The sequence below is a fragment of the Balaenoptera physalus genome (assembly GCF_965194825.1).
Source record: "Balaenoptera physalus genome assembly, chromosome: 6".
Lineage (NCBI taxonomy): Eukaryota > Metazoa > Chordata > Mammalia > Artiodactyla > Balaenopteridae > Balaenoptera > Balaenoptera physalus.
In genome coordinates, this window is record NC_138885.1 from 63,741,001 (window position 1) to 63,766,186 (window position 25,186).

The 25,186-nt window shown below is 36.1% G+C and overlaps 1 protein-coding gene across 6 annotated transcripts in view; it reads left to right on the forward strand.

Annotated features, from left to right (window-relative positions):
- The window catches only part of UBR3 (ubiquitin protein ligase E3 component n-recognin 3), a 222,489-nt gene extending 213,253 nt beyond the window's left edge, over window positions 1-9,236 (forward strand). For all 6 annotated transcript variants that reach the window (XM_082465326.1, XM_082465322.1, XM_082465321.1 and 3 more), the window contains 4 exons: window positions 551-730; window positions 5,589-5,798; window positions 6,382-6,521; window positions 6,816-9,236. In XM_082465326.1, coding sequence (XP_082321452.1) covers window positions 551-730; window positions 5,589-5,798; window positions 6,382-6,521; window positions 6,816-6,933 — 648 coding nt within the window. In that variant the 3' untranslated portion in view covers window positions 6,934-9,236. The remainder of the gene's footprint in view (window positions 1-550; window positions 731-5,588; window positions 5,799-6,381; window positions 6,522-6,815) is intronic.
- Window positions 9,237-25,186: the final 15,950 nt, after the last annotated feature.

The following is a 25,186-nucleotide window of genomic DNA, read 5'->3' on the forward strand; positions in this document are numbered from 1 at the left end:
TCCCCTGCATTGGCAGGCAGATTCTCAACCACTGCACCACCAGGGAAGCCCTCTATCCTCTTTTTAAAACTGACTTTGATTCACACTCATTCAGGGTCTAGGCAAACGATTTAGCACTGTCTGTTGTGAATTCCATGTTTTTGCTATTGTTCTTTTTTATCCACACTGACAGTCTATGTCTTTTTAACCAAAAGTCACTTTCCCTTTGCCCCAAATTAACATTTGCTTTCATAGAGTAGCTAGGTTCTATAGGCTATATTCATCAGATATGTGAAAACACTATTTTTAAAGTAAATGTATAAGTGAAGCAGATGCTATGGCACTTAGAAGTTAAATTTCAAAGAGAAATATTATGGAAATATTGGATATAACAGCTCGGAACCTTTTTCTCTCTTCTTTGCTCCTCTTACTCCCCTCACTTTATTTAGTTGACTCAGTTAAAGTTTTCTTACTATCCAGAAGTAATTGATGAGAATGACACTTAAAATATCTATAATGGGAAATGTTCATGATGAAATGTCTTGAGAATTTTCTATTTCATATCTAAAAGGAAGAAGAAGAATTTTCAGTTCTTTCCAGCTGCCTGGGACTTCTGCCAACATTTTACCAAACAGAACATCCATTCATCAGTGCCTCCTGTCTGGATTGGCCAGTTCCAGCATTTGATATTATATCTCAGTGGTGTTTTGAGATAAATTCATTTACTGAAAGACATGCCGAACAAGGAAAGGTATGTAAAAAGAGTAATACTCACTTGCTATAGTGGTGACATGCTAATAGGTAAGAGAAAAATGAAGAATTTAAAATTTCAGGTAATCTAGTCTTGGCAGTATTTATTAAACTAATTATTTTGAAAGAATGGTTTACTTATATTTATCTATGAGTGTAAAAGCAGAAATGTTTCAGTTAACAAAACTAAGGTATAGTGTGTTACTTTTAGTTTGTTTTAGGTCATCAGGTTTTTATTGAATACCTTAAATAGTCATAGCACTAGACTTGGAAGGTACAAAGGAATTTTAAGATAGACAAGGAACTTGTAAGCTTATTGGAAAGAGGACTGTCACATAAAAATTAAAGATTTGGACTTGCACATCTAAAAGATCATGTCTTTAACTTTAAAATTTGCTGACTCTATGCTGCCAGTTCGATGGGTAAAGGTGTTGTGTTGGAGATGAGGGAATTGGAAAGGTGGAGTGCCGGCACTGGTGGGTGGCTCTTAGTGCCATGGTTTGGTGCTCAGACTCTCTTCTATCTAGAATTACTCTTTTTGAGAAATGCAATAATATGATGAACGTAGTGTTTTAGGGAGGTAATTTTAGTGGCTTTTTTAGTAAGTAAAATTGACGTTATGGAGAAAGGGAAACCAGAGATTATTTAGTGGTGAAGAAAATCTGGATTATTGTTTTGATAGCTAGCAGAAATTAGACAGAATGTAACCAATGCAAGAGACACATTTGAGAAAAATATATAGGCCTTGGTGACATGACTTTAAAATCTTGAACTCAAGTCATCAGAAGAGTAGTAACTAGTATACATAGTCCTGATAGGAACGTGCTCCTGCTTAAAAACCACTGACGATGGATGTCCCATTGGCTATGGAGAAAGACAGGAAGCTTTTCATGGCTTTTCATGGCATTCACCATCTTGCTTGCCTTTCTAACTTCATTTCATACCACTTCCCAGCCACCACCTTGCTTAAACCACGGAAGACTATTTCTTAAGTATGCTATGCATTTTTTAAACATCTGTGCTATTGCTTATTGCTGTTACTTTTATTTAAAGCAATCTTCCTACTGTTTTCCTATTAATTACCCATGAAGGCTTTGCTAAGATAAATGTTACCTCTTCTATAAAGCTTTATCTGAGAGTCCATCACCCTCTATTATGTATGACAGTACTTTTGCCACTGTTTCTAATAGTTGCCATGTTTATCACTTTTGTTTGTTTAATGTGTCTGAATGGGGGCTCCACAAGGCAAAAATTGTTTCTTGTTTATTCTTGAATCCCTAGTTCTGGAAAGTGCCTGATATAGACTAGTCACCTAATAAATATTTGTGAAACAATTAAATGGTGGATTAATGTCATTGGGAGAAATAGAACTGATGAAAGGGGAACCGATTTCAGGAAAAACGAGAATTTCAATGTCAAAGGAACAAAAGAAAAATTAGTATTTCAGATGGAGGTTGTCACTAGACTTAATTCTTAAAACATTGAAGTGAATAACAAAGGCAAGGGAAGCATAAATAATAAATGTCTCTGCTTTTGTTCATTTTCATTTTCTATTGAAATCCTTAAAGAGATATTATCTCATTTTATACTTCTTTTAAAAGGAAAGGAAAATTGAAGAAGTTAATTGAACCTTGTGTATTATGTATAAAAATATTTTCCTATCTAGTAATTGCTTTACTCACAATTATAGCTATAATCTGAAGTTATATTTTGGTGTCTGAAAACCTATGAGGAATGTCTTGGAGTAAGAGTTGGTTATTATTGTAGAACCAGGACAGGAGAAAAAGTGATGAGCATACTTAAAATTATTTTGTCTTCATATGTGCCATGGGTTGAGCAATAGATAAAAATGAAATCACTTGATAGTATAAGAATAAGCCTCCCTTTTTAGATGAATGATTACTGTTGTGAATATTGATAGAAAATAAGAATTTACCATTTAAATATATTTCATCTTTTTGTAAAATTGAGTGATAACTACTTGTTTTAGAGTGAGAACAGTACATATTTATTTATTTATACTTATGCAGAATTTTTATGTTATTTGAACGCACCCCTATCTGACCTGCATCCCTACACTTGTCCCTTTACTCTGTTCTGTCTCTAACCTCAACTCTGTCCATTTGTCAACCAGATTTCTTTTTAACCAGCAACTTTAAATTTGAATAGAGAGACTTAGATAAATATAAACAGTGATTGGAGCTGAATAGTGCAACACCTTTCCTTGAAAGATAGTCTGAATTACTGCTTCTCCTTTCTTGTAACAGCTAAGATTCTTTGATTGCAGGCAGTTTGGTTGCAAACCTCTGGTCTGTTTTCTCTGAAGCGCTACTGCTAGATGACTCCATCTCAACCACTTTCCTTCCCTATATATATATGCTCCAAATTCAGATTCCTGGGAGAGAGAATCTGACTGGCCTAATTTGCATCATATGTGTACCCCTGTGATGGGGCAGGATCTTGTGATGGGGCAACACCATCAGATCTGTATGGAGCAGGAAAAGTGGTTATTTTCCAAAATAAGTTATAATGCTGCCAATGTAGGAAGGCAGATGAGGTTGCTAGACAAATTGGAAAAAACAAACACTGGTGGCCTGCTACCTTCACATCTTACCTCCCCAGCACATAGACATCCTTCTCCTCATTCACAGAGTTTCATTTCTTCCCCTGTTTAAAATGATGTAACTGTTCCCTTTACAACCACAGATGCAGCCACCATTTCCCAAATACCTAACGTGAAGTCACATCCTGTAGTTATATCATCAAGCTTCCCTGAATCCAGAGGCTCTGGGAGATGTCCATTCCTTCTGTGATTTATTGTTCTTACACCCCAATGGCCTGGAAATTTTTAATTAGCACCTACTCACCCTGAATTCAGTAGTAGGAGAAAGGAAAAGAGAATGAAAAATATTACAAAAATATATGCCACAACAAGCAAGAAAATTTTAAATTAGTCATAAAATTGTAGCTAATATACAGTCAAGTATATGACTTTCTTCTTTCACCTTCTTTGACCAGCACCTCAACTGGTTGGATTTATTTGAACAAAGATGTGATCCAAACTTTATTCTGAGAGGTCTGAGCTCAGTGATTTGTCCTGTCATGCTTATATAAGACTGTAATAGTTTTGTGTGAAATTTTTACCTTTCAGGCCTGAATGCACTAGGGGTGGGGGTGGGGTGTATCTCTAGTTTCGAACATACTGCTACCGGGAGTATTTCTATTTCATTTGATGAGATCACTCCCTCCAGACAATACTGTAAGCCATTCCCTTTCTTTTCCGAGTGGTATTAGGGAACCTAGAGTGGTCAGATGACATTTAGTTTTTAATTCAGTGGAACTATTATTATGTCCCTTGTTGGCAGATAGCACACAGCTTCCTTACAGTAGTACTGAAACCACAGAAGAATCCAGAATAGCAGGGAAACAGAAATTAAAAACCGAATTTTTAGGTCTACTTATGAGAGATGCCACCCCCTGGTTCCCAAACCTGTGCACTCCATCTGTAAGAGAACAATCACCCTATGTACTGGTTGCTTTTTTAGCTCATACACCTCATTCTGTAGGAGCATATACCTCATTCAATAGGTGTTTCCTTCTAGTTGGTACCATCTAAAAATGCATCAGCAAAATAGTTCATCATTTAAAAGACCAGTGATTTTTTTCAGATGATTGACTGTATGTTAAGATCAGTTAATTCCATAGACATCCACCTATTGCGTTACATCTTTATGAAGAAAATTCTTTGATTAGAGACCATGTGGTGTGTGCTACTGGGTAATTTACAACCTAATCTGGATAAGTATCAAGTTCAATGAGGACAAATTGCTGTTCCTTCCACTGATGGAAGGGTTCCATATATAATGAACCCGTTACAGAATATGCAGTCTTTGGAGTCCGGGGTTGGGCACTGAGTACTGGCAAACAGCATATTGTAAGCCCATATATTGTCCTTATACTTGCTTCCATGGCTGCTTTATCCATGAACATATTGATAAACACCAAGCTGGATACTTAGTTATTGGACTGATTGAGATATATTATGGCTATAAGTAATGTGAGATGATCACCATGTGAATTGCCAGCCTCCATACAGTTTCTTAAGATAATAGATTCATACTACATTTTATCTGATTTAAGTGTTAATGAAGTAGCATCTAGAAAAAAAAATTAATGCTATTTCCAGTATTTTTATATAACTGCAAAAAATGAACAAAATACCCTGTAGGGAAATTTAACTAATTTGTTTTTTTTTTTTTTTTCACACTTACTGAGCAAATTTATGAAAAGAGTTGTAGCTCCAGCATTTATGGATACAAAAGATCTTAACAGCTTGAGGTGTAAGATTTTTCATCTTCTAGGAAGGAAAGATTATAAAGTATTGAAATAGAAATATGAATTATAACCATGATCTTCCCTAAAGAAAAAGCCAATGAATTGTTTGTTTATCTAAGAAAGGTCAAAAACTTGGTTTTGAAAAATGTGTATAACTGTTTAAAATTATGTATTAAGAATATTTAAAAACAAGTACATCTATGTATATTTTCCATGCATGCTTAGTTATATTTAATATTTTTCTTTTAAAGTTAACAAATTTAAATGTTTTAGGTGCTTAGTCTAAAAACTTACATCATGTTTTAATTGAAAATTACATTAAAATAGAGAATAATAATTGTTGAAGTACTATTTTAGTCATTTGTAAAATGGAAATGGGAAGAGTGTTAATAAAGAAAATAAGCCACATTCTTGGAGACAGATTTTCTTTTCTTTAAAAAAAAAAAGACCTTTTAAAAAATAGATATTTTGTGTTAGTGACTTAAATACATAGGACTAATGAATATTTTTGAATAATGTTTTAGGCCTTGCTTCTCCAAGAGTCAAGATGGAAATTGCCACACCTACTACAGTTGCCTGAAAATTATAACACCATTTTCCAGTACTACCACAGAAAAACCTGTAGTGTCTGCACCAAGGTTCCTAAAGATCCTGCTGTTTGCCTTGTTTGTGGTACTTTTGTATGCCTGAAAGGACTTTGCTGCAAGCAACAAAGTTACTGTGAATGTGTATTGGTAAGCAAGAGTAAATAGTATAAAATTTATGAAAACTCAAATCTCATCCCACATGGAAATGTGTTATATATGGTCAAGCCAGCTCTTCAAATTTAACTGCTCTTTGAATTAAATACACGATACATATAAGGATCTTGTTTTTGTTGTTGTTGTTTTAAATCCAGTAGAAGGGTAAAAACAAAAACAATGACAACAACGAAAAAACACCTGGGGTTTTATTTAAGTGAGTAAAACTTATCGTAAGTGCAGCTTCAGTTCCTCTCCCAAATCCCGCTGCCCTTTAATGGTATATGTGTTTAGATGTTGTGCTGTGAAACAGTAGTCATATATGCTGTTGTAGACACTAGCCTCTGAATTAGGTTTAGGTTAGCTCTTAATTGATTTCTTAGGTAATCCTTATCCAAATTCCTCCTAATGTATTGTTAATAAAGTATTAAGAATGAGTTAATAAGTTTAACTTAGGTGAAATCTGATTTTAAAACATTTAAACATTTCTGTATTATTTAGAAGATAAGGCATTCTTGATTTTCTTATAAAGTCCATTTGATTATGAAGTTCATTCATATATTTTTAATTTTTTTAGCATTCTCAGAACTGTGGTGCTGGAACAGGGATTTTCCTTTTGATCAATGCATCAGTGATTATCATCATTCGAGGGCACCGCTTCTGTCTCTGGGGTTCTGTGTATTTGGATGCTCATGGAGAGGAAGACCGAGATCTTAGGTTAGATGTGCATGGATATATCCACATGTTTTATTGAAGTTTTGCCAGTAAGAATAATGTACCATTCCTGACTTTGTAATTATAATAATAATTATTTTTTATTTCTGGCAGTCATTAATTTAGAGCTATTTCTATTTTGGGGGATATTTTCCCCATCATCATGTTAAAGAAATATGAAATAAACCAAATTACTATGTGAGATTTTTGCCATAAAGAATCTATTTTTAAAAATGTGTGTAAAATCTTCATTGTATTATATTACTTTTAATACTTTTTTTTCCCTTTTTATTCTAGGCGAGGCAAGCCTCTCTACATTTGTAAAGAAAGATACAAAGTTCTTGAACAACAATGGATTTCTCATACTTTTGATCACATCAATAAAAGATGGGGTCCACATTACAATGGGCTGTGACTCACCACCTTAGCATTGCATTATATCATTTTCATTAAGAATTTATCAACAATAAGCTTTAACTTAATTTGGGGGATTAACGCTTTTGCTGAGGGAAAGAAAGAAAACATACATTATAAAGCCTTTCCAAAATTAGGTGCTTGGTAATCACATTAATGGTATAATAATTTTTTTTTAAGTATATGGAGAGCATAACAAGTAACAAGTTAAATCATTCTTTAGTGGTCCTTTTTTTGTTTAAGTCCACAATTAATAAGAAGCACAACTTGTTGACAAAATCATTTAAAAATGATTCTCCCAACAATGCCTATCTGCTATTCACGGATATTTAGAGTGGGTGTGACTTATTTAAAGTTTTACTGCTTCTTTATCTCTGTGTGTTTTAATTTGCCTCTGCTAAACGTAATGCATCCTTTCCCTCTGCCATTCTTGTGTTGATTTGAGATTTTTGCTGTATGTAATTAGAAAACAATGTAAAACATGATTTATGTGAAATACTGTATAGTAAAATTTGGTCTAATAGTAGAACTTTACAATTTTTTCTTATTGTGAGGAATCTGTTAAAAGTTTAAGGCTTTGCTGAAAACTTAATTCATTCTCAGGAATTTCATAAATATTCTCCCCAGGTAAATAATTGAAATAGTTGTAAAATAAGTAGACAGCTGCTGTTAATATAATACAGTACATTTTGGGGGACGTGTGGTTGGGGGAGTCCCTAAAAATCAAAATTTGCCATTTCATTTGGGTGAATTACTTGAGGTAGTAACAAACAGATTTTATTATAAAATCAGAAGTTTTAAGAACATATACATGGCAGATTTTGATTCTCTGCATGCCCACCTTTTATTACCAACCAAGTTTTTGTTTAAATGATTGGACTGGAAAAATGCTCTGACTTCCCCACAAATGAAGCATAGTTCTGGAACTTTCCTTATCAGCTCAAGAGGTTCATCTGTATTGTATCTGTGCAGTGTTATCCCTGCTGTTTCTGCTCGGTTTCCTAAAAGGGAAGAAAAAAGGCTCGGTGGTGATGATCCTCATGAATGAGCTGTACATCTGCATTCTTGTTAGAAGCTGCTGTGAAAAGCAGTTTATGTTTGTAGGGTTTTTAAGTTAGTAAGAATGGAAATGATGGAGCTAAAACCCACTCTGTACTTACAGAGGGAAGATGACAGAAAAGCATGTGATATATTGCTACCAAAATTTTTCTTCCAAATGATTCAATAATTTGATGATTATTTAATATATATAGTGCTATCAAGCAATTCCTGGTACTTTGGACTTCCATGGCTTGTTATATAAAATTACATTTTTACATGTAAAAATAAACTAAAAAACATCTAATGATAAACTATAAAAATAAAGTCAGATCTGTGTTCTAAAAATTATTGAATGACATGATATTACAGGATATAAAAGTGGACATTAAACGATGGCCTTGCATTAAAACAGAACAGTAAATATTCAAATGTGTTCAAAAAGTCAAAAAATTACCTATAGCTCTACAATAAAAATACAATATGGAAGTAGCTTGCTATTTTTATATACATTTCCAAAATATTAAGTTAACTTTCTGAAAGACTAGAATGATTCTGTTTAAACAGCTGTTCTTTCCAACACATTGCTACTTTTTTAAATACTGTATCATAAGTTCAGCCTGTCTTATTTTTTGCATCGGTCATTATGGATACCAGACCAGATACTTTTGTTCTTCAAGTGTGGTTGAAGAACAAAATGCTAATTTACATCTCTAGTAAATACTGTTACAGGATTCATGAACTTGAATAATTCTACAGTTTGAAACTCTGATGCTATATATACATGGTATAATGTACTCAGACTTTGGTTACTACATATTTAAAATGGAATGTTTTATGGTTGTGCATACGGATGTGAAGTGAAAATATTAGCCTTAACATTAAAATTTGGGTATTTGATAGTGTTTATTTTGATATTGGTGAATTAGTCACCAGTAAAATTTTAAAAAGCACTTGGTTGAAAATTGTACTTGAATTACATACATGCATGCTGCTAAACTAGAACTTTAATTTTTTTCCCCATAACTTTTATAAGTCCCATTTATAAACCCACTTTTAAAAATAACAGGTCCAAGTTAGAGTGATGTGTGTATATTATTCAAAAAAATGTACTGGTGTGATATCTTGTATGAATGATCATTTAAATACAGTACATTACTGTAGAAGCTAAATCAATCTTTATAAGCAAGCAGAAATTACAAAACTAGGAATAATCAACATTGTAAGATATGTTAATAAAAACCTACTGTCATTTGGTTTGTGAAAGGTCCTTAAAATGTTTAATTCTTACATGTTTTTCTTGTTTTTCAAAGATATTGACAATAATATATGTAAGTGAGCATAGATGAAAAGATCAAAACATAACATCATAGTTGCTGTAGAGTGGAGTTAATATAAAGGGTTTGCTTTTCCTTTAACCACTTATTTACAGAGCTAGTTCCTGTTTCTTCTGTCTTTGTCTCATAACTAATGCAAAACCTTTGCTAAGTGTTCTTTCTGTGTGTTTTTAGAATCAGGAAATGGGTGAAGGGAGAGGAAATGGGTTTTTAGAGAAGGAAATGGATGTGCAGATCTGAAGAACACTGCTGTGGTCCTTCCTGCTTTCTGAGAATCCCCAGCTAAACTTCAGAAATCTGAAGGCTTTATGATAATGTTTATTTTGATTGATCTGTATCTTGTTTGAATTGACAGTCCTTGCCTCTACCCCTCCATCCTGTAGCTCACCAGCCAGTTATCAACTAGGAATCCATTTGTGTTCACAAACCTTTTTTTCTGTTTTATGTAATTTGATATTGACTTCCGTGACTTAGAAAAGTTGCTGACTGAAAGCACCGAAGGCTTGGAGGTAACAGCAGTATTAGAGGAGGTGTGGCCCAAGGGTTTCTGTAACATCTCCAGGGTTGTAACTGCTAACTCTCAGGTTCCTGTTGTTGGCTTGCATTTGAGTCACGTTGAACAACAACAACAAACAAAACAAAACAACATGGTTTTAACCACTAGAATCAAAACACAAAGACAAGGTGCATTCACTGGTGGTTATGCCTGACACTTGATGGTTAGTGGGAGAGCAGAAGACTTGTGACTGTCTCAGTCCCATTCACAGCACATGGTTCTTTCCTTTAACCGTATGATCTGGCTGGACGATATGAAGCATTGCTTAGTTCATCAGGGATGAGCTGAATGGCAACGTGCTCACTTCTGTGTTCATGGTACTTCAAGCTCCCTTGATAATGAGGCACATTAACTATGGAAGCGGTATTACCTACCATCCTAGTATACAGTAATCAACTAGCAGTGGAGTGAAGTTAACTTCAATTGATGCAACACAATGAAAAGGCATAATGGGACCTTATGTAGAGCTGCCTTTGTGCGAGTTAAATCAGTGTAAAATGCAGCAATACCAAAATTGATGCAGCCGAGCCCAAGAGCAGGCTAGAGAAGTAGAGTCAAGAGCACAAATGAAAGCTTGAGGGAAAGAAAAAGGGACAAGAGAAAGGAAAAAAGTCTAGAGCAAAGAGGGTTCATATCTGATTACCTCTTATCAGTGCAGAGAAGCAGATAAGAGTTGATAGTGGAACAGGCCTAGTATATCTGGGAGCTTGAGTTAAATGTTTAGACATACGGTAGGAGAGAATAGGCTAGAAATAAAGAGAGGTACCACAGAAGTCATACTGAGAGCCCAGTAGGGATAGAAGCCATAACATCTAAATGGAAGCAATTAGAAAGGTTCTATGACTTTATAGGGCCCCTGAGATCAACAGGGCTTTTTTTTTATATTATCTGTTTATATTTACATGGTACATTTTAAGGCAATGGCTGCATTGGTCATACATAGTAGAAACCATAAAAAAGAGTTAAGAACTAAAATGTACGTCATACACTTATGTATATATATTTTTTAGAGAGAGGTAAAAAGGCTTATAAAAAATCAATACGGTGGGGGTTTTAGTATACAGGTAAAGAATGGATTATCTTCTACATGATGATCAGGACCAGATTGAAAAGGAGAAGAGAGGCCGGTAGGAAGAAAAAAAAAAAAAAGTGAAACCCTAGAAGGAAGGATATTTTAAGAGAGAAACCAGTAAACATTAAGTGCTGTGGAGAGGTTAAGTGACATATAAGCTACAAAAGAATTCATTGTATTTTGGACTAAGTGATATCCTTGATGAGCATAGTTTTGATGATAATGGTAGCGGTAGAAGCCAAGGTATAGCTTCTGGAGGTGAGAAAGTAGAAAATTGAGAATGAAATAGAGGCGTAGAACACAATTTTCTAACTCTCCCTAGAGTGTCCAGGACTTATCCGTGTCTGCAGGACACCTGGTCATGTATGCATCAAAATCTACTTCCAGTTGGTTTTTGTTCTTATTCAGATGGTATGTTACCATCTGAGTCTAGGGCATAAAGTCAACAGACCTGGGTTTGAATTACCTCTCTTTATCTCAGTATAGTTAGGAATATGCCCTTTTTCAAACAACAAAGACCTGGCTAAGCAATGGCTTGAAGAAGGAAGGGGTTTATTAGTTTCAAGTAAAAGGACATTTGAAGGTAGGCAGATCAGGAAGGGGCATCTGCCCAAGGAAATCATTATGGATCTAGGTTTTCCATTTTTCTTTTCTACATTGTTAGAGTGTCTCGTTCAACCTCATGGCTACTATGAGGATGAAAGCAAGATGACTGCTAACCTTGTTTTCCAGGCAGGAAAATAGGACAAAAGCTTCTTCCTAAGGTTTTGTTCTTTGTTTAGCAAGGGAAGTCCTTTCCCAGCACACTTTTAAATACCATTAGTCAGAACTGTCAGATGGCCACTACTAAATGCAAAGAAATCTGGGAAGGTAAGTGTTTTGGCTTTTGAGCCCCAGTGCTGGAGAAATATAAGGGGAAAAACAGACTGTGAGTGGCTTTTAGATAGCTAATTAAATGCCTGCCACGCTTCGGTTTCTCATCTGAGCAGGGGAGACAATAGCTAATACATGATTAAATGAATATAGACACTTCTGGATTCTAGTAATGGCAGATTAAGTGATTCCGACTGTCTTAGTTATCTCTTGCTGTGTAACAAATTACCCGAAGATTAAAGCAGTACAACAGTGTTCATTAGGTCACAGTTCCGTGGATCAGAAATCCAGGAGTAGCTTAGCTGGGTGGCTCTGGCTCAGAGTCTCTTACGAGGCTGCAGTCAAGGTGTCAGCCAGGGCAGCAGTCATCTGAGGCTTCTGAGTATCATATGGATATTCTAAAGGAATCAAAATTATATAACTGTCTCCAAGCTTCTCTTTTCTTATGTGACATTCGGGTCATTTTTTTCAATGACCTTTACATTTCTTCAGATCAATGCCCTTTACTTTGGTTTCAGTTTTTCCAAAGGGGATATCCCTGGTGAATGACTATGTAGAGATGATTCCATCATCTTGGAGACCCAGGTCTGCACATTGATTGCTTGCCTAAAATGGATGTTATAGGCAAGCAATTTCTCCTAAATGTTCTTGTTTATTTAAAGGAATAGCTGCTTCAAAGAAATGACTTTCTCCCTAATTTTCCACTATTAATTACCTGTAAAATTAAAATGGTTTATTTTACCATTCTCATCTATGGTATGGTTCTCATCTATGATATTATTACCATACAGTAACTCTGCTGTTAAAAAAATTCATCACACATAATTTTATTTCTCTATAAGATGATATAAGCAGTAAGGTTCTTTCAGATGTGTGAGGGAAGTTAAACTCTTGGTTCTTCTATGTCTTTTCTCCTATTTGGTGCTTGGGATACTGATTTTATTTTATAGAGGGAAATAAACAAGACTTCATGGTAGCTAGCAGGTCTGTCTCTTATCACACATGTTTTTAGGCATTTCCCAACCCTGTTTTGTAAGCTCACTGATATTTATTCTGGTATGTTGCGGAAATTTTCACAACACAAAGTTATTTTATCCTAACATTGGAGTACACTTCCCGTATCTCAGCTATCCCGTAATTCTTTATACCAACTCCACTAGATGGCGCAGTAGAGCGAGCGCTAGATCAGGACCCTGAGTTGCTGGAGGAGGAAAGCGAAGCCTGTGAACTAATTATACTAGTGATTGAGAAAAGCATTTGTGAAAGCACTTGCTCTGTTGCAAATAATCTGAAATGGATGAATAAAGAGTGGGCGTGTCCCCACTGGTCAGCATTTTTGACAAGATAGAAAGATGGGAGAACATTTGAAAATAGCACAATTTGAACAAATGCCTCTAAGGTGAGGTTGATTGTGTTATTACTATTGGTGTTCACTAGGAAGTTACACACACACACACACACACACACACACACACACACACTGCCCTCCCCCGACAGGAATCCTTGTTTATCAGTTTACTTCCTAAAGCTCATCCTTCCCCTTTTTTTTTCTCTCTTTGAAAATATTTTCTTCCTGATCTCATCTCAGTTTTTGGCCAGTTTGTGGCTCTAGCTGTAATCCCTTGGACTCTTGATACACTTTTCTCCCATCAATATTACCAGTTTTATTCAAGAAACATTTTAACAGCCTGCTGTTCGTAAAGCCTTGCCTTAGATGTCAGGTATGTAGAGCAGAGAAGTGAGCTAATGACTGTGAGTAAGAAGACATTGTGCTTGGCATTTTTGTCCACATTATACTGTTTAATTCTTATAGCAACCCTATTGGACAGAAATGATTTCCCCATTTTACTGATGAAGAAATTAGGCTGAGAGGCTAATTGGTGCAACATCACACAGTCAGTAAAGGAGCTGGAATGCAAACCCTAGTTTAACTCAAACTTATTGTCTTCAGTATTTTGCAATATTAAAAATGATTAAGGTGACCACAATGTTAAAAATGTGCACGAACCATATTTCTAGGCAGACTTAAATAATTGTTAGAATGAAGTGCCATGGGAATGCCAAGAAGGATTCGTTCCATCTGGGAGATCAAAGAAGGCCCAACCAAGAAGATGGCTTTGAAAGTGGCCTTGAAGGATGCGTAGGATTTTATTAAACAGGTAAAAGGGATTGGGGCCTTCCGGGCTGATAAAGTGCAGCAGAAGCAAAGGCAGGTTAGCTGTAGAGCACACACTGTATCTGGGGGATGGAGGCCTTTAAATGCCAGAAAGAGTTTCACATTAAAAGCGATGAGCTATCCCAGGTGTTGTAGGGGCGTGATGTGCTCCGTTCTGAGATGTGAAGGAAAGAGTGCTGTGGCACTGTGAAGGAGGGGTTGAATCATTATTTTAGTGGTCCGTGTGAGAAATAATCAGGATCTGAGGGAAATGGAGAGAAAACTAAGGAACTGCAGAAAGGTGCTCAAAAGCCCAATCTACTGGATACTGGAGGTGAGGGACATGGGAATTGAGTTACTGAGCCTTCTAAACTCTTATTTTTAAAAATTACTTTAAATTACTTATTTTTTAAAGTTAGTATATTACTGAGTGGGTAATGATTCTAGTCACAACAACAGAGAGCACGGTGGGGGAAACTTTGTTAGAGTGTAGGGTTGAGTTTGGGATAGTTCTGGGGTTCCAATGTCCTACACTTGGAGTTTTCTCACAGGAAATTGTCTGGAGCTTGAGATGCAAACCTGGGGTGACTTCTGTGAGGCCATGAGGATAAGACCCAGTGAAAGAGGGCAGAGTCTTAGGAATACTTCCATCTGCAGGTAATTGTGGGGTCTGGTTACTGTACGGTAGGTGGTGGTATTTGTTAGACTAGGTAAGTCGATGTCCCTAACTAAGGGACTTGAGGATTGAGTGCAACTTGTGTCTTAGTGAATAGGAGGCCAGAGAGTGAGTGACTAGGCCAGGGTGGGGGAGATGCAGGGCAGGAGATGAGGAAGGTTGTGCAGGAGATCTGGGGACAATGTAGCAGGAAATTCAGATCTCTTCCCACTTAAGAGTTTTGCCTCTCATGGGAGCGACCAGCAAAGGTGGGAGGTCCTCAACCAAGATTCCCTGATGCACTGGAGATTCTGGCTTAGGGACAGTTAGGTCTTCTTCCACATACTTTCTCCACACCCACTTCCCTGGATGTGCTCCCAGACATGGCTTTTAATTCACTCTCTATTTACTGTTATCTTCCTTAAAAGCAAACTTGGACTATAAAGAGTAGCAAGAGGGAGATCTTCATGGTGATGGAATAGTTCTGTATTTGGTTGTAGTAGCGGTTATACAAATCCACACATGTGATAAAGTGACACCCACACCTATTTTACCAATGTTAGTTTCCTAGTATTGATATCATGCTATTGTTATGTAAGATGTAAGCATTGGGGGAAACTGGGTGCAGGATATAGGGTCATCTCTGTACTATCTTTGCAACTTCCTGTAAATCTATTTTTTAAGGCAGGTGATTCTGTTCAGTCCACCTCTCTTTGATATCTTTGTTCTAGACCTATTGACTGACAACAAATTTGAGGCCTTTCTCAATACCCCTTAATTGTGTTTAAGCATCAACCTTGAAGTTTTTGTTTTTTTTTTTTTTAATTTCTTGGATTCAGTTCCGTTTGCCTCCAGATCTAACTGGCTAGCTTCCAATTCCAATAATACTCTGTCCCTCACCATTATACTTATTTTACTATTTTGAAAAAGAAAGATATATGATAAAAAGATATACCTACATATGTCCACATATATAGATTTATAGGACAGAGTTTCATCAGTTAAGGGGTTTAACAATGACCAATGTGCTCTTTTTTTTTTTTTTTTTAACTCACCCATCCACCATGTTTATGTAGGCTCTATGTTCTTGTGTTATTCTGTCCTAAAGACCCTGACGCAGACAATCTTCCACCCTTTACTGGTAAGACAACTAAAAACAGTAACAGAAGTAACTGCCCTAAGATGATTCAACCAGTGAATGGTCCGGCCAAAGGCAGAATTAAAGCTTTCAAATATTTCAGCTGTAACTGTTTACTAAATTAGCCACTTAAAAAAAAAAAAGAAGCTCACCAATACTTATGACAAGGACCAAATGAAAACCAGACAGTGTGCCTAAAAGAAATATCAAACATTTCTTTTTATTCTCTGTGGAAATTGATGACAGGAAGTAGGATAGAGGAATATAGAGGCGTTTTATGTATTTATTTATTTTAAAGCAACAGGTACTTATTGAGGGCCTTAAATTCAAGACCCTATGTTGGTTGTTTCCGGGAATACAAAGAAGTAAAATGTACATATACTCAAGGGGGTTATGCTGTGGTTGGTGAAACATTAATTTACCTGTAAACAGTAATTAGCAATGCATTTATAGTATGGACCACAAAAGGCTAGTAGTATAGTAAAAACGAACAACTGTAAATGTAGTATAGTATAAAAAAAAATCTATAAAAACTTCCTAGGATTGGAGACACTAATATTCTTGAGGAGTATGGACCCTGAAGGAAGAGAAAGGGAACAAGAGATACAAGATAGGCAAGTAGAGGGCTCATGTTCTCAATCTACTAGGAGGGAATAGAAGGTAACTGTTGGAAGCATAGACTTTTATTCTGCTTACTTTGGGCTTAATTTGCTCCTCTTTTTCTAGTTTCCTAGGGTGGAAACTTAGAATACTAATTTTAGATCTTTCTTCTTTTCTAATAAATGCAGTCAATGCTATAAATTTCTCTCTGAGCACTGCTTTTGCTGCATCCCAGAAATTTTGATAAGTTGTGTTTTCATTTTCTTTAGTTCAAAATATTTTAAAATTTCTCTTGAGATTTCTTTGACCCAGGTGTTATTTAGAAATGTATTATTTAATCTGCACATATTTTGGGATTTTCCAGTTATCTTTCTGTTATTGCTTTCTAGTTTAATTCTTTGTGGTCTGAGAGAAACTTCATAGGATTTCTGGTCTTTTAAATTTGTTTAAGTGTGTTTTATGGCCCAGAATGTGGTCTATCTTGGTAAATGTTCCATAAGAGCTTGAGGAAATTGTGTCTTCTGCTGTTGTTGGATGAAGTAGTCTGTAGATGTCAGCTATAGCCAGTTGATTAATGGTGTTGTTGAGTTCACCTGTGTCCTTACTGATTATCTGTCTGCTGGATCTGTCCATTTCTGAGAGGGGGGTGTTGAAGTTTCCAACTATGATAGTGTATTCATCCGTTTCTCCTTGCAGTTCTATTAGTTTTTGCCTGTTTGATGATCTGTTGTTAGGCACATACACATTAAGAATTGTTACATCTTCTTAAAGAATTAACTCCTTTACCACCATATAATGCCCTTCTTTATCCCTGATCACTTTCCTTACTTTGAAATCTGCTCTGTCTGAAATTAGTATAGCTACTCTTGCTTTCTTTTCATTAGCGTTAGCATGGCATATTCCTCATCCATTTATGTTTAATCTACATGGGTCTTTATACTTAAGGTGTCTTGTAGACAACATACAGGTGGGTTGTGTTTTTTGACCCACTCTGACAATCTCTTTCAATTGGTGCATTTAGACCATTGACATTCAAAGTGATTACTGATATAATTGAATTAATATCTACCATATTTGTTACTGTTTTCTATTTGTTGACCTTGTTCTTTGTTCCTATTTTTGTCTGCCACTCTTCCTGCCTTTTGTGCTTTTAACTGAGCATTTTATATGATTCCATTTTCTTTCTTTTTTAGTGTATCAGTTATACTTCTTTTTTAAAATACTTTTTAAAATGGTTGCCCTAGAGTTTGCAATATACATTTACAATTAACCCAAGTCCATTTTCAAATAACACTATACCACTTTATGGGTGGTATGAGTACCTTATAATAACAAAATAATCCTAATTCCTTCCTCCGGTCCCTTGTACCATTGCTGTCATTCATTTCACTTATATATAAGTATACAAAAGCATGTGTGTGTATAAAATCTAATACACATTGTTGCTGTTATTATTTTGAACACTGTTATCTGTTAGATCAAGAATAAGAAAAATAAAAATTTTAATTTTACTTCATTTATTCTTTCTTTGATGTTCATCCTTCATGCAGATCTAAGTTTCTGACCTATATTATTTTCCTTCTCTCTAAAGAACTTCTTTTAATATTTCTTGCAAGGCAGGTCTACTGGACAACAATTTCTTCAATTTTCATTTGAGAAAGCCCTTAGTTTTTCATTTTTGAAGGATGATTTGACAGGGTACAGAATTCTAGGCTGATGGGTTTTTTCTTTCAACACTTTAGGTCTTCCTCTCTGTTCTCTTCTTGCTTGAATGGTTTCTGAGGAGGAGTCAGAGGTAATTCTTATCTTTGCTCCTCTGTATAGGTAAAGGTTTCTTCCTTCTGGCTTCTTTCAGGATTTTCCCTTTATCTTTAATTTTCTGTAGTTTCTGAAGATGATATGCCTAGGTGTAGTTTATTTTGTTTGTTTTATTTATTCTTGGCATTTATCCTGCTTGGTGTTCTTAAGATTATTGGATTTGTGGTTTGGTGTCTGATACTAAATTGGGGAAATTCTCAGTCATTATTGTTTCAGATATTTCTTTTCTTCCTTTCTCTCCTTCTCCCTCTTGTACTCCCACTATGTGTATGTTTTACCTTTTGTAGTTGTCCCACAGTCCTTGGATAGTTTGTTCTTTTTTTTTTCTTCTCAGTCTTTGTTCTCTTTGCTTTTTGGTTTTTGAGGATTCTCTCACTATATCCTCTAGCTCAGAGATTCTTTCCTCAACTGTGTCCAGTCTACTCATATGCCTATCAAAGGCCTACTTCATTGCTGTTCCAATGTTTTTTTATCTCTAGCATTTTTTTGGTGCTTTCTTAGGATTTCCATCTCTCCACCTACACTCTCCATCTGTTCTTACATGCTGTCTACTTTATCCAGTAGAGGCCTTAGCATATTAATCACGGTTGTTTTAAATTCCTGGTCTGATAATTCCAAAATCCCTGCCATGTCTGGTTCAAATGTTTGCTCTGTCTCTTTAAGTTGTGTTTTTTTACCTTTTGGTACATCTTGTAATTTTTTCTTGATAGCCAGACGTGATGTATTTGGTTGTTTCTCAGTTTTTTTTCCTCCCCCCTGAGGTGGTACAGGATGGCTTAGAGCCGGCTGGAGTTGGGTATTTCCCTGAAATACTCTGAAAATACCCCAGCAGGTCAGGCTCTGATAAGTACTTTCCCCGCCGAGTTCAGGCCTTGTTAAAGAGAACAGAGCGCTCTGGCGCATTGCAGGGCGTGGCGCTTTTCCCCTCCCCCCCGACAGACGGATGAGGGATTTTTCTCTGATATTTGGTGTGGGAACCTGGTCAAGCTCCTGGAGGTAAATCTCACAGTACTGTGGGCCCGCCATGACCAGGTCCTTACGGAGTTTTAACTCTCAGAGCTGTGGTCCGCACTGAGCCTCCAGCAAGCCGTCGATTGTGGTTCAGGTTTTCCTACCCCAGCACTGGCTCCCGCAGCTGTTTCTGCTTGTGAATCTGCTCCAGCAGCTGCAACTCCCGGTATTTGCCTGTCTCTCCAGGCTTGGAGGCTGCAGTTTGCCTGGTGTTCTCCCCTCTCTTATGGATCCAAGAGAGTTGACATTTCAGCCTGTCAGCTTTTTACTTCTTAAGACCAAGTGGCTACTTCAAGCTCCTTGCTTGTGGAAACGGAAACCAGGAGTCCCAGAGCATAGACCTTTGAATCGAAGAATCTTCTAATTAGCTCTCTGATCATGGGTAAGTTATATAGTGTCTCTGGTCTCAGTTTTCTCACCTATGAATGGGAGTTTTAAGGGCACTGACTTCTGGGCTCATTGGGAGGATTGAATAAGTTAGAATGGAGACTCCCTTGATGTTTTAGATGCTGCAGTATCTTCCTCCATTTGGTTAACTGTCTGTTTACTTTGAGTTTTGCCCATAGTGTTATTCATGGAAGAGAAATGCTTAATTTTGATGTCAAAATTATCAACTGTTTACTTTGTGCTTTTGGGAAGACTTACTTAAATCAGTAAAAAGTACTTAGAAGCCTAGTAGAAAAATGGGCAAAAGATATGAATAGGCAATTCACAAAACCAGTAACCTAAATGACTAATACATCTATGAAGGAAATACTCAACCTCACTAACAGGGAAATACAAACTGAAAGCATAATGAGATATTCTACTAGAGTGTGGTATTCTGGCAGTACCTAACAAAGATCAATATACATAATTTATGACCCAGCTATCCCAACCCCAGATATTTATTACAGAGAATCTTTTTGCATAGGACATGGGTAGGAGGTTTACAGTGTTTTTTTGTTATTCATCACAGAAGTAGTAGATACACATTGAGTAAGCTCTGTAGCAGTCAGAAATAATGAACTATAAGCATACATAGCTGGAGAGATGATTGTTCAAAACCGTGGTGTTGGGTGAAAAAAGAAAAAAATAATATTTATAGCACAAACCATTTATGTAAATTAAAAATTTATATGCATAAAAACATAATTTTCTAGCTTTACTGAGGTATAATTGACATATAATGAAAATTATGTATATATATATTTATGGTGTACAACATGATGTTTTGATGCAGGTATACATTGTGAAACGTTTACCACAATCAAGCTAATTAACATATTCATCACCTCACATAGTTATCGGTTTTTGTGTGTGTGGGGTGAGAACATTTAAGATCTACTCTCTTAGCAAAGTTCAAGTATACAATACAGTTTTATTATCTATAATCATCATGCTGTACATTAGATCTCTGGAAGTTCTTCATCCTGTATAACTGTAACTTTGTACCCTTTGTAATTTTAAAGAATATAGTAACATCCAAAGATAATCTCAAGGAAACATTCTCTAGGTTCTTATGTTTGGGGGCAGGGGGAGGACAGAGTGGGAAATAGAATTGGGGATGCTGGAAACAAGACAAAATGTGGACATTGTGTAGGTGGAAGATGATTATCCCAACCCTCTGACCCTAAGACCCCACCCCCCCCAAATGAAAGCATCCTCAAGTTTTGTGAGGATGATTAACGTTACCATTGTAAAAACAGTTGCTGTCTTTGATAGGTAATAATGGTGAGGGAAATATGGGTGAGGGCGAGGAAAATTTTATGAAACAAAAGGATTTTATGGCGATCTAATGATCTTTGTAAATTAGGTAAGGTTAAATTAAATCAACATACTTCTCAGATCATTCTGGTTAATGCCAAATGCAAATTGCAATTTCAAAATGCAGTTTTACAAATGTTTCAACAAATGATAGTCCTCTATATTTTCTTTTTATGTTTATCATTACTATTAAAAAGTTGATGTTGAATGCATATTCAGAAAAGTACACAATTCATAGTTGTTTACTTTAGTGAATTGTCACAAAGTAAACATATCATCACCCAAGTCAAGAAATGGAGTACTACCAGAGAAACCAGAAATCCCCCTGTATCCTGCCCCAAATGCTACATCCTTTCTCCTCCCCAAAGACCTATTGTCTTCTAACACCATGGCTTAGTTTTGTCTATTTTTGAACTTTAGAACTTTTAAAGGCTTTCGTATAGTAGGAGTTTGAAAAACAATCTAAGGCTGAATATTATATTTGTACTTGATAAAGATTTCATTTTTTAAGTAGTATTTTTTTTAAAAATTGCGTTTCTAATTGTTCATTGCTAATATATAGAAGTTGAATTATTTTTGTGTGTTGGTCTTGTATCTTGTGACCTTATCAAACTCACTTATTCTAGGAGCTTTTTGTAACTTTCTCAGATTCTTTCTTGAGGACAATCATACTGTCTGTGAATGGGGACAGTTTTTTCCTGTCTAACTTGTAAGCCTTTTATTACTTTTTATAACCTCATTGCAGTAGCTAGGATGTCAAGTGTGATACTGAATAGGAATGGTAAGAGCAGACATCTTTCCCTTGTTCCTGATCTAAGCGGAGAGTATTCAGCCTTTCACCACTAGGTATGATGTTAGGCAGAGGTTTTTTGTAGATCTCCTTTATTTTTATTTTTTAATTTTTATTTTATTTTTGGCTGTGTTAGGTCTTCATTGCCGTGCATGGGCTTTCTCTAGTTACGGTGAGTGGGGGCTACTCTTCACTGCAGTGCGTGGGCTTCTCATTGTGGTGGCTTCTCTTGTTGTGGAACACTGGCTCTAGGCGTGCGGGCTTCAGTAGTTGTGGCGCATGGGCTTAGTTGCTCTGAGGCATGTGGGATCTTCCCGGACCAGGGCTCGAACCCGTGTCCCCTGCATTGGCAGGTGGCTTCTCAACAACTGAGCTACCAGGGAAGTCCTGTAGATGTCCTTTAATACAGGGGTCCCCAGTCCCTGGGCCACAGACCACTACCGGTTGGTGGCCTGTTAGGAACCAGGTCACACAGCAGGAGGTGAGCAGCAGGGGAGCAAGCAAAGCTTCATCTGCAGCTCCCCATCACTCCCCATCGTTCTCATTACCACCTGAACCACTGCCCCTCCCCCACCCTGTCCGTGGAAGAATTGTCTTCCACGAAACTGGTCCCTGGTGCCAAAAAGTTTGGGCATCACTGCTTTAACAGAAGTTCCTTTCTCTTTCTAGTCTGCTGAAAGTTTTAAACATGAATAGATGTAAAATTTTGTCACATTCCTTTTCTGCCTCAATTGGTGCTGCCTTTAGACTGTTGATAGAGTGGATTACATTGATTGATTTTTGATTATTGAAACCAGCCTTGCATTTCTAGGATAAACTCCAGTTGTTGGTGGTATACTATTATTTTTTTATATTGCTGAATTTGGTTGGCTAATATTTCACTGAAGATTTTTGCATCTATGTTTATGAAGTATATTAGTCTATACTTTGCTTGTACTGTTGTATCAGTGTAGTGCTAGTGTCATAAAAAAAGTTGGGAAGTATTTCGTCCTTTTCTGCTTTCTGGAAGAACATTGTGTAGAATGTGTGCTATTTCTTCTTTAAATATTAGGTGGAATTTACCAGTGAAACAGTCTGGGCATGGGAATTTCTTTTTCAGAATGTTTTAACCATGGATTTAATAGTTTTAAGATTATGTAGGTTATTTATTTCATTTAGGGTGAGTTTTGGTAGTTTGATTTTTTAAAGAAATTGGTTCATTTTATCTAATTTTAAAAAATTGAGTTGTTCATAGTATTTACTCATTATCCTACTAATGCATATTGAATCTATAATGATATCCTTTCATTCCTGATATTGGGAACTTGTGTTTTTTATTTTTTTTTTCTTTTCAGTCTTCGAAGATGTCCATCAATTTTATTGTTATTTTCAAAGAACTAGCTTTTGATTTTGTGATTTTTCCCTATTGTTTTCCTGCTTTCAATTTTATTGATTTCTATGTTTTAGTATTTCCTTCCTCTGTTTCCGTTGGGTTTATTTTTCTCCTCTTTTTCTAGTTTATTAAGGTGGAAGCTTAGATTATTGGCTTGAGATTTTTTTCTAATGTAAGCATTTACTGTTTGGAGATTTTGCTGGTTTTTCTTTCTGTTATTGACTTATAATTTAATGACATTATTGTCAAAGAACATATATTGTATGATTTCAATTCTTTTAAATTTGTTAAGGTTTCTTTTATGACCCAGTATGTGGTCTATCTTGGTGAATGGTCTATGTGTACTTGAAAAAAAATACATATTCTGCTGTTGTTGGGTGAAGAATTCTATGAACATCAATTAGATGCCAGTGGCTGATGGTGCTGTTCAATCGCCAGTGGTAATTGTTCAAACCAGCAATTCTATAATCTTGCTGATTTTCTGTGTACTACTTCAATCAATAACTGAGGAGTGTCAAGTCTCCAGCTATAATTGTGGATATTTCTCTTTTCTGTTCTTGCATTTTTGCTTTATGTTTAAAGCTCTATTGTTTGGTGCATACACACTTAGAATTGTTATGTCTTCTTGGTGAAGTGATCATTGTATCACTATAGAATGTCCTTCTTTGTGCCTGGTCATTTTCTTTGTTCTGAAGTCCACTTTGTCTACAATTAACATAACCACTCAGTTTATGGGTTTTTTTTCTTTTTTGAAAATGCGTGCATGGTATATCTTGTTTCATCCTTTTACTTTAAATTTACCTATATCATCATATTTGAAGTTAGTTTCTTGGGTACAGCATATAGTTGGGACATTTAAAAAAATTCATTCTGACAATATCTATCTTTTAACTGCATATTTAGACCACTTACATTTAATTATTATGTTTAGATTTAGGTCTATAATTTTAGAATTTGTTTTCTCTTTGTGAGTGTATGTTTCTGTTTTCAGCTTTGTGAGATCCTAAGCAAAAAGCCTAAAGAGTCCTGCATAGGCTTCTGACTTATAAATAACAGATTTGTGTGCTTTTAAGCTGCTCCTTTTGTGGTAATTTGTTATGCAGCAGTAGAAAAGTAATATAGGTTTATTCCTACATCGAATCAGAGGTGGCCTATGTGATTAGTAGAATATGAAGGAAGCAACAGTGTATGACTGAAGACAACCTCACACAGGCACCATAGTAGCCCTGTGAAGAGGCTGGCATGGCAAGGGATTGAACCCTCCTGCCAAGAGCCCACATCATCTTCCAGTCACATGAGTGAGCCACCTTGGCAGTGGATCCTCCAGCCCCAATCAAGTCTTCAGATGTCTGTAGCTCTAGCCAACATCTGATCACAACTTCATGAGGCTCTTGGCCAGAACCACTTAGCCAAGCAACTCATGAATTCCTGACCTCAGAAACAGTAAGAGATTATAAATGATTACTGTTTAAGCCACTAAACTTCGGGGTAATTTTTAATACAGCATTAAATAACTAATATATAGACCTATCGTGTGTGAGGCACTGTTCTACATGTTAGGGATATAGCAATGAATAAAGCCAAGTGCCTGCTGTCACGGAGTTCATACTCTACTTTAAGGGAGAAGATAAAAACTATATAAATAGATAAACATGGCAGGTGATAAAAGTCAAACAGAATAAGAAGGATGAAAAGTGATGCTGAGGTTTCTATAAGATGGCCAGGGAGTATACCTCTTTGATAAGTAGACATTTGAACAGTGATCTGAAGTGGGGGGTCAAACCACACAGGTATTTGGGGGCAGAACACTCTAGCAGAGGGAGCTTCAAGTGTAAAGACCACGAGGTGGGAGTGTCCTTAGTGATTATGACGAATTGCTAAAGATAGGAAGAGTTCTGTGTCTAGTTTTAATTAATATACTTCTAGAATGTTTGAATGAGAGTTGCCAGATCAAATACAGGATTCCCTGTAAAAACTGAATTTTAGATAAACACTTTTTTTTTTTAAGTGTAGGCGTGTCTCAAATATTGCATGGAGAATATTTACTAAAAATTATTAGTTGTTTATCTGAAGTTCAAATTTAACTAGGTATC